The sequence below is a fragment of the Stenella coeruleoalba genome, assembly GCF_951394435.1.
Source record: "Stenella coeruleoalba genome assembly, chromosome: 1".
Classification (NCBI taxonomy): domain Eukaryota; kingdom Metazoa; phylum Chordata; class Mammalia; order Artiodactyla; family Delphinidae; genus Stenella; species Stenella coeruleoalba.
The window spans coordinates 151,369,203-151,387,170 of record NC_137169.1 but is presented as its reverse complement, the minus strand read 5'-3'; the positions used below and the strand labels follow the sequence as shown (position 1 = coordinate 151,387,170).

Genomic DNA, 17,968 nt, shown 5'->3' with positions numbered 1-17,968 from the left:
GGGAAAACGGGTCTGGGGTGGTGGTGGTGGTGGGATGAATTGAGAGATTGGGATTGACATGTATACACTGATAGGTATAAAGTAGATAACTAATAAGAACCTGCTGTATAAAAAAAAAAGGACTGTCTTTGGTCCCTGCCCTCTCCAGAAACAGCAGGGGCAGTGGGCGGGGCATAGACCTATGGGCGTGGTCAGAGCGGGCTCCTACCTGGGGAGCATGCACCACGCCTGCTAGACCCCTGCGTCGGGTATTTCCAGTTCCCGCCTCTCACCCTTGCAATGTGGGACACTTCGAAGGAGGGGTAGTAGAAAACCAGGTGTGACTGAAAACCCGGAGCACAGAGTGTTCGGCAGAGAGGATAGGGGTGCAGACTGGGGTGCAGTAAGTGTGCCTGGGGCAGCTTGAACAACCTCCTGCAAAACCCACTGGAGCTCGAGAAGGGGGCGGGGCAGGCGGTAGGTGCCATCTGGGAAATGGGGAGCGTTGCCACCGGCAGAGGAACCTGAGGAGAGCGTGAGTAAATTACTAGACCACTGTTAGGTTTCCCAGGGTGCAGTTTTAGTTTTACCTGTCTCCAGGTGCTGCATCCTTTTAGTAAACAAGTCTGCCCACCCCTACGTAAGTCCCGAATGTCTGTCCTCGCAGATGTTTAATTGTGCTCAGAGCCTGCCAGAAACGGGGTCGCTGGAGAGCTTGAACTGAGGGCAGGCTGAGCCCAGGGTCTGCAGAACCATCTTCGAAGTTTTTGACTCAATGCGGGACATGTAGCCTGAAGTTTGAAATGCATCTTGAACTTTTCCTGTGAAAATACAACTTAATTTCACTGTTGGTGCTTTTTGAGGATTGTGAGGAAGGGCATATGACACACCCAACTTCTTTCCGGAACAGTTCTGGGTAGTTGTTCAAGTCTAAATTTAATCCAAGGCCTACATTTCCATGGGTGAGTGTGCTACTGGTTGTAGGAAGCCGTCTGTGGACAAATGAGGATAATAGAGAATTAGCAAGTCTGGAGAGGAGAGCCCATCAGCAGAATGACAAATTTAGGATCTTTAAAGACATCTGGTCAGCGATGCCGGAGCTCGTGATTGACTGAGTGATTAATAATGGAAAACCCTTAGTTCAGTGTTTCCGCCTTCCCTCGCCCACTTCCCCAGCCGGGACCGGCTGTCTGCTCCAGTCTGCCAGAGATGTTTCCAGCTGAACAGTGGAGGCATTTAGGCCCCTCATCTTTGACCTCTGGGAGTTTAAGGTTTGAGTTTTAATTCAGTTTTATCTGTGTGCTCCCTAACTGACAGCTCACCGAAAAGACTCCCAATTCCCTTTCATATCTGATACACTTCCATTCACCTTATGGAGTCCGTCCAAGGGCCTCACTTCAGGGTCACCTGACTCCCAGCTCGTAGTTCATTGTCAGGACCTTCCCTGCAACACACAGAGCACTGGAAAACAGGGAGAGGGCTGAAGTCTTTGCTCCCCTGCTCTCTGAGGCCTACTGCCCCCAGTCTTCAGAACCCATCCCTAATTCTGCGGTGGATTTTTCTCCAGGCTAAAGCAACTAGACAAGCACAGCCAGGCCACAGCCCAGCAGCTGGTGCAGCTCCTCAGCAAGCAGAACCAGCTTCTGCTGGAGAGACAGACTGACTGAAGAGGTGGGACGTCTGAGATCCCAGGTACTGTGCAGGGCGCCTCACCCACCAGAGAACGCACCGGGGTACACGTGGTCTTTCCCTTGTTCCTTTTACAGAGCTGTGTCTTACCAGGCTAAACTCCCCGGGGGTCCCGTTGGTTAGCGAATAAGCTGGGAGGGAGATCTTGAAGACTGTGCTGGGCACAGTGGAGGACACAGAAGTGCGGGCCCTGGACCTGCCCTCTTTAGCGAGCTAACGTTCGTACGGGAGAACAGACCCACCGTGAAGCAGCAAGCCACACAGAGTGCTGAGCCGCACCGTGTGGGCACCACCGCTGAGGAGCGCAGGAGGCGGGAGAGCAGGGCGGGAGGCAGTGGTCAGGAGGCTTTCTGGAGGAGGTTGGCTTTGAACTGCCCCTGGGGGACGTGTCTGTTTGAATTGGTGGAGGAAAGAGGTGCTCCCAATTAGGGGAGTCCCTGTGAATGGAATGTAGGAGTCTTGCTTTAAATCAGCTGGCTGATAATTGGGCTAGGGTTTGGAGTGCTGGCGGAGGGTGTGGCAGTGTTCCATAGATAACATGCATTAACTCTCATTACTCTTGAACAAGCCTGCAAGACTGATTATCCCCATCTCACAGATGGGGAAGCTGAGGCTCAAACAAGCGCATACAGCTAGCAAGTAGGGACACTGAAAATGGAGCCTAAGTCTGACTCCTTAACAGACTTTCCCTGTTCAGGTTAGGTCTGGGGCCACCAGCAGGGATAATGGGGGAAAGAGCGTCCAGGTAAGTTTGGTGTAGGGAATGAAACCTTTATTTTTTCCCTAAATTGCTTCTCTTCCTGTCAGGGAGGCTGGGCTTTTTACCCCATCGAGCAGTTTGTTAGGATAATGAGGTGCTCCATGAGTGCCCGGGGGACGCCGTGCAAGAAGTGCTTGGAATGATTAATTGGAAAAATGCATCAGGAAATGAAAATGATGAGACAATTGTCTCATTCTTTTTTCAAAATGACCATGTGCCCAAACAGGTATAGAGGAGCCGCTGTCCTCTGAGTGATTTTTCCCACTCAGCCCACCAAACCCCTCTGCAAAAGTCCTCATTTGTTCCACAAATAGTAAATGAGCATCGCCAGGAGCCAGTCACGGAGCTCAGGCTGGGGGACGGAGACACACCTGCACTGTCCCCTCCCAGGGCCTCTGAGGCTGCTCGCAGGGAAGGGTGGTGCACAAGCGACACGCCCTACAGTCACACAGGCATCCGGGATGCTTGTGTAAGCATCATATAACATATGAATAAAGGAACATGGGTTTCAGGGCTTCTTCTCACACACACCGAGATAGTATCTCTGGGAGCAGGGCCCAGGAATCTGCATTTTAATGAGCTGTTTGGATAATTCAGTGAAGACACTAGGGTTTGAGAGCCTCTGAAAGTGCTGGGAGGCAGAAAGAACAGAGAATGATTCCAGAATGCATCGTTGTCCCTAGGCCCTGAACAAGTCATTGAAGTCTCTTCTAAGCCTGTTTCCACATCTGCATAGTGGGTACCATACCAGCCTAACTCAAAGGGACCCTGGAAGTGTTAAATGAGGGCAGCTGCGAGGTGCATGGCTGGTTGTCTTGCATATTACAGGCCAAAGAAATATCAGGGATTTTCTTTTCCCCTCTCCTCCCCAAACTGGGGAAGGTCCTGGGAGAAGCACAGGTTGGGCAGAGATCCTGTGGGACCAACAGCCATGAAACGATGTTCACTGCTCTCGCCCAGCTCCTCCAATGTGTGCAGTCACCGCATCCTGTACCTGTGCGGCCAGACCTCAACCAGAGCTCAGCTGTCTGGGCAGGTCCTTGAGGGGGGCCCTGGGTGGTGCCAGCCAAAGGTTGGGGCCATCGGGTCTCCAGACAGCTGGAGGGACTTACAGCACCAGTGGAGCTCCTGGCCTCCAAGAGCTGAGAACGACTTCAGAACTTGGGTTGTGGAGAGTCTTCTATACAAGCTCTGAGCGTGTGGTAGTTTCTTCTCCATTCTGGACCAGATCATTATCCTGTGGGGTTTGCCTTTTAACTCCCCATCTGCCTACCTGACAGCCCACTTAGATCTTAACATGGATCATCAATGCTTAGAAACCTCTTCCAGGGCTTTAAAAACCTGGTAATTGCCAAATGGATTGCAAAATTTTTGTAAAATGCATTTTAAAAAAACCCTAAAACCTCAAAATTCTCTCAGAAAAATGAGCAGGTCTTTTTTCCCTTGCCTGAAGCAACAGAAATGATTTGACCATCCTATGCTCTCTGATACTGGCCCATCTGGCTCATCTCTAAAGGGATCTTTCAGATTCAGATATTGCATTTGGAATTATTTTAATGTGAACATGACAAAAGAAGCTTGGTAGAGAAAATGTTGGCTTTCAGTAGCAAATACTAGCGTTCAAAGAGGAGACAGGAACCCAGGCAAGCTCTCTACTCTCTAAAGCAAAGGCCCACTCTTTGCGCCCAAGTGCGGCGTTAGACCTGTTTCTGCCGTGGAATAAACTTGAACTGTGAGTTTAGTTTCCAGGGAGCCTTACCTGAGGTAAGTAAGGCTGCCATTTGACCCCGGCAGGTATGTGGAGGGTGCTACCTCCCGAGGGTTCCAGAGTCACCGGCCACACCCACTTCACTCCCACCCTTCTCCGGGGGAGAGACTCCTCTGGCTTGTCTCTGGTTTTGGGATGGTTTAGCTAAAGGCTTCCATTTTCCCAGCCTGGATGAATTAAGCATAATAATTTTGCACGTCAAACTCTAAAACTCTCTATCCGCTGGATTCTCAAAAGAGAATGGATATTTTCTGGCCCGGGCAGCTGCCCTGAAGCTGAGTCACATCCCTCCAATTTGTTCCTGTGCCTGAGCCCTGGGCCCTGAAGCAGATGACAAGCTCGGGTTGGCCAGTGGCCTCTGACAGGAAACATCTAGCCTGTTTAGGAGGCTTTATTGTTCTAAATTGTTTCTGCTTAACTTCTGAAACATGCACAGCAACACGCCTGGCCGAGGGGGCCGCTCACCGTCCTAACTGCCGCTGTGACATTCTTTGGCCATAAGAATTCCCGTCTCCCCGAAACGCTGCTGTCGTGTGGTGGCCAGCCTGGCGAGAGTCGGGCCGGCCTTGTGGCTGACCCAGTGGACGTGGCTCAGTTTGCTGATCGCCAAGTTCGAGGCTGCTCTTCTGACTTGTTCTTAGTTTAGGACTGATTAAAAACACTGGCTTTATGAATCTCCTGCTTCACTCCTGGGGAAAACACTTCTGGGAGACAGCTTTTGAAACATCATGAATTGCTATGTTAGTTCTTGTAGCGAAATAGAGACATGAAAACACTAACCCAGTCTTACTCCTCTGTTCTCTTCAGGGACGGGAGTGACTGTGGTTGTGGGGGGTGGGGACTTGAGGGGTGGTGTCCAGGATACAGAACCTGGGCCCCAGGGGAGTCTTGGTAAGGCCTGACAGCTGGGAGCGGGGTTAGGGGTCTGTGACCCAGCGCCTGGGGCTCTAACATCTGGCCAGGATGGGTGGCAGCAGTTGGTGAGGAACTTAAGAGTCTTTTCTTGGGGAGAATGGCATCTGAGAGACGGGAAAGAATGGAAATTATCTGTCTGCTTGGAGGACTGTCATTTACATCGAGATTATTTTACTTGTACATTTATTTGGTGATGATATGGTTTCAGCTGATTTGCATTTTCTGATAGCCTCTGTCCCAAAAGGCTGTTTGATTCCGTCCTCAGTGTTCAGTCTGGGGAGGGATGCCTTTTTAGTCCCTTCAGATGCATCACTTTTACAGTTTAGAAAACAGCATCTGAAACCGACTTATTGGTGATTAATCAGTTGGCCCTATGACTTTTGAGCATTTTTGGCAGTGAATTTACTTTCTAATTTGATTTAAACTTGTGCATGGATCCAGCAGACATATGTGATTATGTTCAAAATCATGGAGATTACCTCGTTACACCAAAGGATTCATGAAGAAAGCTGGAAACACGCACAAGAAACAAAGACACAGATGATGACGAAGGGAGGAAAGGCCCGTTTGTGACCTGAAGGAAAGGTAGGGGGAGGCTTCAGAACTGTGCGCTCCAGTGAGGGCCGCGCAGCTCCTGCGGGCCCCTGCAGACTGAGCTGTAGGGTCGCCCAGCTGGGACTTGGAGGTGTCCACAGAGTCTGTGGTTGTCCTTCCTTGAGCCCTGAGGGCTTCACCCAGTTACGTCGGCGCTTCCACGAAGCTAGCTACCTGTGAGACAGATGGTGCTTGAATAGAACAGCAGATACACTGAATAAAATAAATTAAAAAGCCTCCTCCTGAACCAAGATTTTTTGGAAAGAATTCTAAATAGATGAAAACAAACAATTTGATTTCAACCAAATTGTTGTTTTTTTGTTTTTATCCTGATTTTCACCCGAATTGTCAGTCTCAAAAATAAACACTGATACATTCCCAGAAAATATTTTTCAAATAAAAACTGACTCTGTTAAAGTTTGCCCTGATTCTTTCAAAACTGTGTACAAGACACTGTCAACCGAAGTGACTTGCATATTTTTTTAAATAAACTTGAACATATGCAGCGAAAATGTCATTAACTCCCTGCTGCCTGAGGGTTGTTAAAGAATGACGTAAGACCCCTGGCGCGGCATTTCTAACCTGGGGTCTGGCGACCCTCAGAGAAGCTTCCTCAAACTCAAATAGCATAGTTTAACTTTTTTTCTTTTTTTAACTAAAGGCCCTGTGTGTAATTGATATTGAAAAGCGCATACAGCTTCATTTAAGCCAAACTTGCTCTTCGTTAACAGTTAGTTCACTTTGTCCAAGAGTGAATAATTTCAGAATAAGACTCATGGAAGGAAAATAAATTGAATTTTACATTGCTTCAGATACATTTGCTCCACTTATTGCTTCCCGAGTCAGACATTACATTTTGCAATATAAATTCACAATCAAGATTTTAAAGGGAGCTAAATATTTTAATCCAATTAGACAAGTGAACAAAACACTGAATATTACATGTAGTGTAGATAAGTGGTTCTTGCCTTTAAAAGACTGTAATTCCGTCACATTACAACCCCAAATGTCAATGTTGTCTTTATTTTTAACGCTTTCAAACATGAGGCAGCCAGAGGCTCCACTCTCTGCTGTTGGTGACACTGTCTGTCCTTTGGGAATTCTTAAAATCTATTTACCATGGAAACATGGTGCGTATAAAACACAGACCCCTGCCCATGTGCAGGGGAAGTTCTCGTGACTCATGAGATTCAAGAACGCTGGAAGATGACACGCTGGGGATCCCGAGGGTTGTGGAAGGAACCCCCGTGCTGGAGTGTGCTCTGGGGAGAACCTGGCGCAGCAGTCCCGCCCCTGGGCGCGCGTGGCCTCCGCCTCTGACCGCTCCTGTCTGTGCGCAGGGCTCCCTGCATCCCCCCACATTGCAAGTCCCAAGTCCAGATCGAGCTGCTGTTTTCCAGGAAGCTACAGTGTCATTGTCCACACTTTCTTTCTGCAAGGAAGTCTGTCCTGCCTTTACCGTTGCGTTTTTCTGGCTTCTGTAGTTCTTCTCCGATTTTGGAGCCCAGAGGCAGCAAAGCCAGGCCCCAGAGTCCAGGGAAAATGAAGCCTGAACTCTGCCTGCCACAGAGCTTTCATTGTCAGAGACCCAGCCAGGCAGCCGGGAGGGAAGAATAAATCGAGGACCTGTGGTGACCTTGCCATGAACTCCTGCCCGTTTGGCAGCTGTGCTGGCCGGAGGGGTACACAGCTTAGCGAGAGCTCCAGTGACTTGTGTGGGGCAGAGGCAGGCCTCTCCTGACCTGCAGTTCGCGACCTTGAGCCCCGTGCTGGGTGGAGAACTGCCTGCTTACAGGTCAGTGGTCATGTCTGAGGCCACGTTTCCACAAAGTGCTGCAGGGGACTGGTGAGGACAAATTGGTGACCACCCATAGGTCACATGGCTGATTTATTCCGGGCTGCCTGATATATTTGATTCCTCCTTAATCCCAGAAATATCAAACGTGGTTGCTTTTTCACTAAGCTGGTTGGAATAGCATTAAAAAGAGCCTGGACTTTGAGGTCAAACTGCCTGGGTTCAAATCTCAGTTCTGGACCACTTCAGGTAAGTTCTTCGCTTCCGCATCGCTCAGTTTCTGGTTAAAAAAAAAAAATAGTAATAGAACGAGCTTCCTTTTAAAACGGAGCTCTCTGCATTACTAGGGCCCAGAAGAGATGACCGTCTAGCAGGGTAGCACTGTGATTGCTGAAGGCTTGAAAGGGCCACTTGGAGAAATCATTTAGCATCCATTTTGCACAGATGGAAAAATCAGGCCCAGAGGAGTGGAGTGACTAAAGCTGGGAAATGAATGGGCAGGGAAATGAACTTCCAGAGAGACTGGTATTCATTCCCTGGGCCATGGGCTGCATGGAAGGGGGAGGGAGTTCCCTCTCTCCCGGGGCAGCAGCCTGGAGCTGGGCCCCAGCTGAGAAAGCCGCAGAGCAGTGGCCTGGCTCCCAAAGTGGGGACACATGGAGGAGGGTACTGGGGGCTTCCCTGGAGCTCTGTCAGCTGAGGCCAAGCTTTGAAATGCCCCAGATAGAGGTTGGGGGAGGGATTCTACCTTCTTTCTTGAGTTAAAAATAGATGCTTTTCTGCCAGAGGCATGAGGAACAGGTCCATTTTTTTTTTTTTTTTTTTTTTTAACCTGGCCACACAGAGACGGAAAACGTACAAATGAGCAAGGGTAAAAGCAAGAAGGAGGGATATTCCATTGGGAGGGGCTGCTAAGAGGCCAGTGGAGATGCACAGAGAAGAGACACATGGTGGAAACAAGGGGCAGGCTGAACCGTGAGCATCCGTATGCATAGGGCCTAGCTGGTGCCGTGATGTCCCTGGGCGGCGGGCTTGGGAACGAAGCTGTAGAGAAGGTTCAGCTGGATCCCGCAGTGTGGCTGCTTGGGGAACAATTCAGGTCACCCAGAGAGACTCGTTTTTTAAACTTTGAATTTAAACTTCGGAAACAAATTAGACACACAAGTCAGGGTTTGTGGAGAGAAGGCTCTGTTAGGGTTTAAAACGAGAACAAAGAAAACGGGTCACTGATAGCGGGCTTGCAGTTGGGGAGCATTTATATCATCTGTGGACAGAGCTGCAGAAGAGCAGCTGCCAGGGTGCTGTCAGCCCTCCTCAATCTGGAGGGCAGCCACGACAACTGCAGATGTGGCCACACCACCCAGGGGGGCCACAGCGAGGGGCCTCGGTGACAAGTGTGATGGTCCAGGGACGGGAACATGGTGGCTGAGGGCTCAAGCCACGGTTCACACTGGCTGTGTCCCATCGGCACACACACCCTCGTCTCCCTTACAGCCCGACCTCACGGTGTCCACAGCGGTGTGGGCAGTGAACCAGCTTTCTGGAAATAGGCATGGCTCATGTCCCTCAGAAGTGATGGCAGACGAGCCAGATTTTGGCAGTAACTAAAGATTCTGTCTCTCTGGACATGCTCCCTGCCTAAGGGGAAGAACCGAGAAACATTCTCTACTAAACATCCAGACATCCAAGGGTGACACTGAGAGCTATTTAGCAGGAAGACAGTGACATAACAGGGTACATGATTCATTCAGTCCCATTTGCTGAATGCTCACGACGGCTCGGGCAGCGAACAGTAAGTACTATGAGGAGGAATGCAGGGCTTTGCACCAAAACCAAATGAAAGAGAAAACCGATGGAGCCCGGGAGAGAAATGAGGGCTGACCCCTGGGCAAGTGCCAGCAGGGAATGGGCCAGGCGGTGGGCAGTTCCTGGCGGGAACCGCGAAGACTCATGCGAGAGCTGCCCGTTTCCTGGAGCTTGGTTTTAAAAAATTCCCACAATACATTTCCCTTCTACTTCAGGTCTTTACTGTTCTGTGTTGTGCGTGTTACAGGTATGTGTCTTTTCTACCTCAAGGTCAATTTTTTTTTTTTTTTTGAAAACGTGCCTATTGCAGTTTATGCTTATTCTCGTATTCAAAGACGCCCTCGAATCTCTAAAGTTAGAAAGTAAGCCACCATTTCCAGAGCACCCGGTGGGCAGGCAGCCTGCCTGTCTGTGGGACAGGAGGGTCATTCAAGCCAGTCATTCACTGGATCCGTTCAGTCAGGACCGGAAGGCAAATCAGCTCTTGGAGATCCTGTGTTTGATGGGCAAATGGAGCTGGCGGCAGCCTCTGAGGACAGGGGCGCCCTTTCTGCAGTGGCAGGGCCCTGGGGCTCCCTGGCTTCCTTGTGATGCTCCAGGAGCCCCGTGGGCGCCACGAAGGAGGGTCCATCCACCTCCCAAACCCCCAAAGAGATGCACACAGACACCACTCACTTCCTCACCACGTCCGGGGCCCCCCACTGTCTGAGAGCAGGGCTGCACACGATACTCTAATTGCCCTGTGTCGAAACCCACAGAACTGCTCACTAAAAAGTCATGAGTGTCTCACATACGCTGGGAAATCTACTTGAAATGTAAACGTTTTCTCATTTTTTAAAAAAGATAACAGGCTAATTTTCATATTTTTCTTGTGCAAACTCTGATCTTGGAAACGCTGATCACTCGTCCTGTCTTGGAAATCCTCCACAAGTAATCGTGGCTTAAGTTGGGTAGACAAGAGCCCTCTCTAATTCAGGAAATCTCTGTTGGGGAGTGCAGAGCCCACTTGTTTCTCTTGAAGATGATTCTCACCCAGCCAAACAGAGACCAGATGGGGCCCGTGTCCCTGCATTACATTCCAATTCATCTCTTGAAGTGAGAACTGGGATTCGGTAGTTATCATCCTAGCCCTCTATCTAGTCTCTACCATCCTGGTGACTTCACACTCCTGGAGGGCAAAGACCGTGTCTGAGTCATCTTCCCACACAGGACACAGTAGGTACTCGAGAAATGTCCTGTGCAATGTAACTATTTCCAGTGGTTTCTGACACCACTTCCTGACGTGGGTTAAACTAATTTGAACAGCCACATCCGACATCCGCTAGGGCAGGCAGCAGTACTTTCCTAACTTGCGACTCCTTCAACCCAATTTTCATGAGCTAGTTTTGAAACATTTATTCCTGTTTAAAACTAGGAGAGGACATACACTAAATTCCCTCTTCCAGCATGTGGTAGGTGGTTTCCATGTGAAAATGCCTTTATATATGTTAAAACACACTGTCTGCATCTAAACATTTGGAGGTGTTAGCTTGTTATCATTTCACCAGGAATTTCTTAGGGACACTTGGTCTATCCACATCCTGTTTTTTTGTCCAGTTTTACTCACTGTAATGTCTGAGCAATTTTCAGTAAACAGATTCTGGCACGAATCAGTGTCTCCTTTCTCCTGTCCATGGGGGAAGAGATGGCTCTTTAGCTGTGTCCTGTCATCAGACCACCCTTATTTAAGAGACATGCAGAGGTCTGGAATATAGCGTGTCTTCAGATTTAAAGCATTAAAAGAGTTCACCTTATATTCCTACAAACTTTTCATACAGTTGGTTACGTACAATTTCTATAATTTTTGCATAAGAATTTTTTACAAAAACTTAGAAAGAGGTAACTAAACCAGTGAGAAGACAAATCACATTGAAGAACATGATCTATTTAAACTTACTTTTTATTATCATTTTTTCCAGTTACCCAGCATGCCACAATCTGATTGCTGACCTGGATGAAACAGTGAAATAAATGATTTACAAAGAGATATTTACATTCATCTGATTTATACGTAATATGCCACAATGCACCGCGACCTTCCCAGTGGACCCCACCTTAGACTGCGGCGGGCTGCGTCATCACCGCCACATTCGTTGCCAAGCGGTCCCTGCAGGATGGATGGGCTGGAGCTGAAGTCTGACACTAGACGAGGAGACCTCCTGGTGTATGTTTTCAGAAAAGGCTCGAAGTTATTATGTTTTTATATCTGCTCATTTGTATGCTTTGTTACACATGTGAATTTCAATAAATGAATTTTTTGAAGACTTGAAATGTTTCCTTTTTATCTTGTAGTGATGAAAAAAAAAACACACCAAAAAAAGGCACATATTTTAACTAGGCTAAAGGGTATTAAGGACCAAACCTTTTTTCCTGCCATTCATGTTTCTTTCCCTCTTGGAGAGATCTATATATATTATCCTTCAACTTTATTTGCTTTTAATCAACATCCCATAAGACTCCATTATTTATCATCCTGCTAATTTGTGCACAGTCAGAAGACACCAGGAAGCACTAGGCATTATCCTCTCCACTCTGTTAACAACAAAAACAGACAAAAAGCATCTTTGGCTTGGTGGTGTCATGTTTCTTCTTCAATATGCAGTAATTGAGAGGAGGCTAAAAATGTACTCAGTGAAATTACAAAATTTACTTCTATCAAACATCTGTACACAGATCATCATTTTAGTTTAACATAGTATTTCTACTATTCACAATGAAGCCCTCAAGTGCTTTAAAGTAATAAAAATGGGCGCTGAAAGTGTTGTGTTGTCCTTGAGGATGACAATGGAACACTAAGGGCAAGGCTGCAGTCGGGACAAGTCCCTGACCTCAGGCTGTTCTCCCTGGCACGGATCTGTCATCATCATCACATCACATCACATCCTCTTCATGGCCTCTCAGAAGGATGTGGATTAGGGCTCTGGAGGCGGTGGGATGATACACCCGCTAAGACCATTGAGTCTCTCGAGCATGGACAAGGTTCAAGCCTGAAAGAATAGAACTTCTATTCAGATTCAGAAGTTTTTTTGATTTCATCAAGTGTGCCAGACATAAAGGTTGTCACATAAGATATATTAATTGTCCCTAATTCTGTTTCAGGAACAGGAAATAAATTACACAATATTCTAAAAATAGCACCTTTAAAGAATTATAGAGGTCACTTTATGTTAGCCTCCTGGATCTGTCCACCCCAGTGGTTTTGAGAGAAGAGCACATGTAAGAATGCCCTCCAGTTTGGCTGTGTGACATACACATAACATGCTTGACCAACTTTGGTCCCAAAGCCGTTCCTCTATCTGGCTTAGTCACAGAGCAAAGCCAAGCTTCTCCAATAGCATTTAGGTTTATGAGGTAAAATCAGAAAAATGACCCTAGGTAAATCAGACTGTAGTCCAACCATCCTACCCATCTATGACCCACGTTTCAGTTGGTTAATTTGCCACGACGTTTTAAAAATATACTCTAAGAAAGGAAGTATGCAGCGCAACACACTATCAGGAAGACATTACTGACGAGCTACATTCCTTAAGAATTCTGGGTCCAAACCGCCTGGTGGGAGGACTACTAGGGGCTTAACAAATCTCAAAAAATACCTATTCTATCTCCAGCTTCACAGATCTCTCCTAAGCCCATTGTTGGGAAGTCAGCATCCCCCCTTTGGAAGCAGCCCTTCATCAAAGTTTGTACAGTCGCATTACTGCTATTTTATTGAATAAAATAAATCCTGTGTGTGTTTTGAGCTACAAGAAATATACATACTTTCCTGTCACACTTTATATAGAATGGGTTAATACCAGGTGACGCTATTTATCTTTTTTTAGAAAAGAATAATATTTAATTTTCTGAGATTACGGAACCACATCCAACAACAATAAACAGAGAAGTAGCAGATTGACATAGTGCTTTATTTAAGCTGTCTGTACGAAGGAAAATAATGTGCATCCCTATCATATACGTGTAAAAATACTAAGGATGTACAGTGTACAAAAACAGTTTCTTGTAGTTATTTCACATCCTTGTGGGTCATATACTTAAGGAAATAAACAGTTTTAGTATGACCAACAGTAATAGTAATACAGTTTCTTGGGTTCATAGTTGCGTCTGCTTGAAATCCTTAACCAGATGACTAGATCTTGCGCGGATCTAATGAAAGAACTAGCAAGGTCAAGAAATGTCACAAACTATAAAGCTACAGGGAGGTAATTCAATTACCAATTTAGAGGTTTTCTTCTTATTTAAATAAATACTTTACATTTCATGCTTGCCTGTAATGCAGTACCAGGAGCAAGATAAGGGAGTTCTACTGTAGACACAGTACAAACAGTAGCAGCAAAGTGTGTACGCTGAGGTGTAATAGAAAGACCCTGCAGTTAGTAAGGAAGGCCCTTACTTTGTACTCTAAGAGAAGCAAGTGGCCCTTGCAAGAACAGTCAGCTTTAAGAAGCTGGAAATCAGGTATGGGAAATGGAAAACACTGGAATAATGCTATGTAGTTAGTGTGGAAAGCAAAGCTGTGAGCAGCCCTGCCAAAGGTCCAAGCAGAGACGGCCAATTTCCTCCAAGATGGCTGCATCATGGCAAGAGGCAGACTTCAAGGAAGTTGGTACAGGAAGGAGTCTGCAAAGCCTGAACTTCTGCTATTCTGACAGAGTGACTCCAGGGCCAGGCCTTTCCGTCCACCAGAATCCGAAACTTCAGCTATGGGCAGACATGAGGGAAGTTTTAGAATCTCCTTCTACACACATTTCTGTTTTTCTATTGTTTTTCCATGCCAGCTGACTGAGATCAGGGAGTGAAAGTAAGGGATTCTTAAAAATCAAAGCCAACAACACACCCTGTGTGACGCTAACAGAATCTCGGAGGGGATACGGGACTAAGCCCCGGGCACCAGCTGGGGACAGAGAGCCAGCTGTGCAGAGTGGCCAGCCTGAGGCACAGTCAACGCTGTCATTAATCCTTAGGAAGTGTCCTTGGCCAAGGTCATGGAAATCACCTTAAGATTTGGGGGGGGAAACCCCAAAACTATCTGTGTGCTTAGTGTATGGTGTACTTTCCCTCTGAAGAAATGAATGCTCTGAACACCAGCCAGTCTCAGCTTTCCTCTCTTCCTCTCACCTGTTCCTTTTTTATATAATGGATGCAAGACAACTTACAGGACATACCTTCTAGTCTACTTTCTTGTCAAAGTGAAACATTCAACATAATTCCAAGTGAAAAAAAAAAAGTTGAGCTATATGTGTAAGTAAGAATGAACTACCATTTTACTGTAACTTCCTACTCAGTACTAAGGATGAACTTCACTCAGGTAGAAATATGAAAAATTAGGACAAAATCTATGTCTGAATATGTCTTAGCTGCCTTAGTAAAATGCCCTTTAACCCCCTGTCAGTCCCAGTGGTCCACCCACTGCCAGCAGTGGTTTCATATCTGTAAACCCACACTTCCAGCGTCAAGAGGCTAAGACATCTGCATATGAATATGATTCATCCTACTTAGAAAGTCACTTGCTCTTTCATACAATGCAATCATAACACTACGTCATGCTGCAGTCTTCCATTTGGGAGCTGTCAGATAGTTTAACTAAAATACATCTCCACGATGGCTCCACGGAGTCAGGAGCCCCCTGGACTTCATAGGCTGCTTTGGAAAATGTCAGCTCCTAGCACCAAAGGGTTTAATCTGAAGATCATCATTAATGAAAGAGAAAGATGAGGTTTGCATACATGTCCCCTTTCAGTGAGAAGTGTCGGAATTTGAGGACATGAGTATATACAGAAAAAGAAAAGTTGGAGGTGTTCTTTTTTGTTTTGTTTTTTCCCTGATGGCTTAATTCAGTGATAAATGTACCATGATCAGAATAAACACACCAGGTCCTTATCCTTTACTGCCCACTTCGTAAATACTTGAGATGTGTTCATTTTGCCAAGTAAAGTTCATTTCTTATCATCCAGGTCTCAATTTTCTTCATTACATTATGTTGCCAGGCTGTCATAATATTTCAATTCTCAAAAGAGCAAATATAACACCCATTTGTTTCAACCCCTTGGCATGGATAGTTGGGGATTTCTCATTTTTAGCACCAAGGGGTTAAATGACAGCATCTCTTCTCCCAAAGCCAAATTCTAATCTATATGTACAATTTCAGAGCCTCATCAAAATTTTGTTTTTACACAGGAGAAAAAGTGCATGATTCTCATCGGCGTGTACATTCCTTGCACATGGGTCAAAAGAAACTGCAGTTAAGTCTGTTTTATGTTAAGTTGGAGCTGCATTTGCTAACATGACATACAATTCTCATCACTAAAAAATAAATACTACTGCAACATAAACAAAATCATAAAAGGACATTCAAAGTTTTAACATCCGAGAAAAAGCTAATTCACGTAGAACTGAAAGTAAAAAATTAAAACAAATAAGGCAAACACCTGTTTACCTTGGTGTACAAATTTTGGTGAAAAGCAGGATCATTACACCTGTCTACATTCTTCAGCCATCAGAGGTGATAATATCAAGAAGGGAAAAAGGTTTCCAAGAACAGGGGAAATAAAACGCTCTCTGGTGCAAATCATATCATAGACCCTTTAAGTGACCTACTCTGCTGTGCATATGCTTCCTTCCTTGGTCGAACAATGTTCCTTTGCCAACTACTGCCTGTGAAATCTGGACATCCACATGTAATATCAGGCTTCCTCTGCAGTATCGAATACGAATTTAAATTTATAAATGTATATATCTATCTTAATAGTTGTTCATTCCTTCTCTCAAATGCTTCCTAATGAATTCCAGTAGGATCTTACTGATACCTACCTATTTTACGCACTGATCTGATATGCTTTACTAAAATTTTGCATATGCACATCACCACGCTTCCACAATTGCTTGTTCTGAATTATAAACTAAATCTTCTTAGTCTAATTAGTTTTTGATTTATCATCTAGAAAGTTAAAAAATATACCTAGAATCATTTAGCCTTCACTGTTAGGGAAAAACAAAAATTAAAAGATCAAAAGATGACAGTTGGTGCACAAATGAACAATGGTGGGCTCATGACTTCCAAAGATTGTAAAATTACCTCTTAAAGTTGCTATAATAGTAAGACAGTAGCAGCAACAGCATGAGACCTTAGACTGAGATACAATTTCATGCAAAAACAAAAGTCGAGTATGTCTGCATATATGTGTGTTCTCATGTGGGTGAAAGGCGGCGAGGGGTGAAGACCTTGGACTGGTCTGGGATGTCTGAAGGTGCTCCTGCATTTGTAAGAGCTAGGACTGCTGTGATGTCCAGGAATCATTTTCAGTAATAAATCTAAGATGACAGTGAAGTAGCAGAAGAGACTTATTCTCGTCCGCTTGCAGAGTAGGAAAACTGAGGGAAATGCGGCCGCCTCTCACTGTCCGTGCAGTCCATACCGTCCTCATCATCTGTGGGCAGGAAACAGCTATTTTAATTTTGCATTAATTTTTTGCAACATAATCTCTGGTCTATATAGTTCTAATCCCTAACGTAATAAAGATTAATGGAGGCAACAGCTCCCAGAAACTTGTGTTTATCAATAAAACATAGGATGGATACACTTAATTTCAAAAACTTTCTCACTTTCAAACACATGACCTATGAAGAAATAATACTATCCAATCATCTCCTTCAAGACACTAACATCTCAAGGCTCAAACTGTGTAAAACTATTGAAGAAGACAAGATTTTTAAAAATAAAAAGGAACAAATGATCTTCAATAACCTTTACTTTCATGAAAACATGCATGTCAAAGTTACAAAGTCAAAGAATCCTAAGGCACCCAAAGTATCTGCCTAGAATCCAGTATCAATCTGTCTTCAGATGCTTGTATTTCTTCTTCACGGTGCTTTAGGTGTGATTGCAAAATAAAGCTTATTAGGATTCCATTTCATTTGAGCCCTTGATTTACATGTTTAAGATTTTACATTCTTTATTCTACATCTAATACCTGCCTTAACTTACTGTTCCTAATTTTCCTACAATAAAACTTTAGGGCTTCCCTGGTGGCGCAGTGGTTGAGAGTCCGCCTGCCGATGCAGGGGACACAGGTTCGTGCCCCGGTCCGGGAAGATCCCACGTGCCGCGGAGCAGCTGGGCCCGCGAGCCATGGCCGCTGAGCCTGCGTGTCTGGAGCCTGTGCTCCGCAACGGGAGAGGCCAAAGCAGTGAGAGGCCCGCGTACCGCAAAAAAACAAAAACAAAAACAAAAACAAAAAAAAACTTTAAAGTAGACTAAAGAGAATAAGTCAAGGAAAGAGAGGGAAAGAGGCCAGCATCTAAGTATTAGTTCATCAGGAAACAAATTGGGAGACTTGAAAGGCATGGAAAGAGACGACTTCCATTTAAGCTGCTCCTCCCTTTTCCTCTTCCCTGTTTTCTTGCATTTGAAAGGTTACGAAGGATCACCCAACCTCTTCCTATAACTATTCTGATGATTAAAATCCTGCAGTGTCAGAATGCTCTTCCTTTACATGTGTCATGAATTCAGTCGCTCAGTCCACAACGTTCCCTGTGCACCTGTTCTGGGCTGTGCACAAAGTCCCTCCCTGTGTCCTCGGGGCTCACCCCACTAAACCCCTCTGCTCCACTTGCAGTGCCTTTGGTC

At 45.7% G+C, this 17,968-nt stretch overlaps 2 protein-coding genes across 31 annotated transcripts in view; one reads left to right on the top strand and one right to left on the bottom strand.

Annotated features, from left to right (window-relative positions):
* SDCCAG8 (SHH signaling and ciliogenesis regulator SDCCAG8) overlaps positions 1 to 11,857 on the top strand; it is a 261,817-nt gene extending 249,960 nt beyond the window's left edge. Inside the window, 3 exon segments of the mRNA XM_079904984.1 lie at positions 1,547 to 1,636; positions 1,638 to 1,671; positions 11,265 to 11,857. Coding sequence (XP_079761110.1) covers positions 1,547 to 1,636; positions 1,638 to 1,671; positions 11,265 to 11,294 — 154 coding nt within the window. The 3' untranslated portion in view covers positions 11,295 to 11,857.
* Positions 11,858 to 12,054: 197 nt separating this feature from the next.
* Positions 12,055 to 17,968, bottom strand: part of AKT3 (AKT serine/threonine kinase 3) — a 395,069-nt gene continuing 389,155 nt past the window's right edge. For 12 of the 30 annotated variants that reach the window (XM_079905000.1, XM_079905013.1, XM_079905007.1 and 9 more), the window contains one exon: positions 12,740 to 16,769. In XM_079905000.1, coding sequence (XP_079761126.1) covers positions 16,684 to 16,769 — 86 coding nt within the window. In that variant the 3' untranslated portion in view covers positions 12,740 to 16,683. Of the gene's footprint in view, positions 12,333 to 12,725; positions 16,770 to 17,968 lie in introns of those variants that run through there. The other 18 variants (XM_079905021.1, XM_079905020.1, XM_079905005.1 and 15 more) reach the window with 12 other exon arrangements.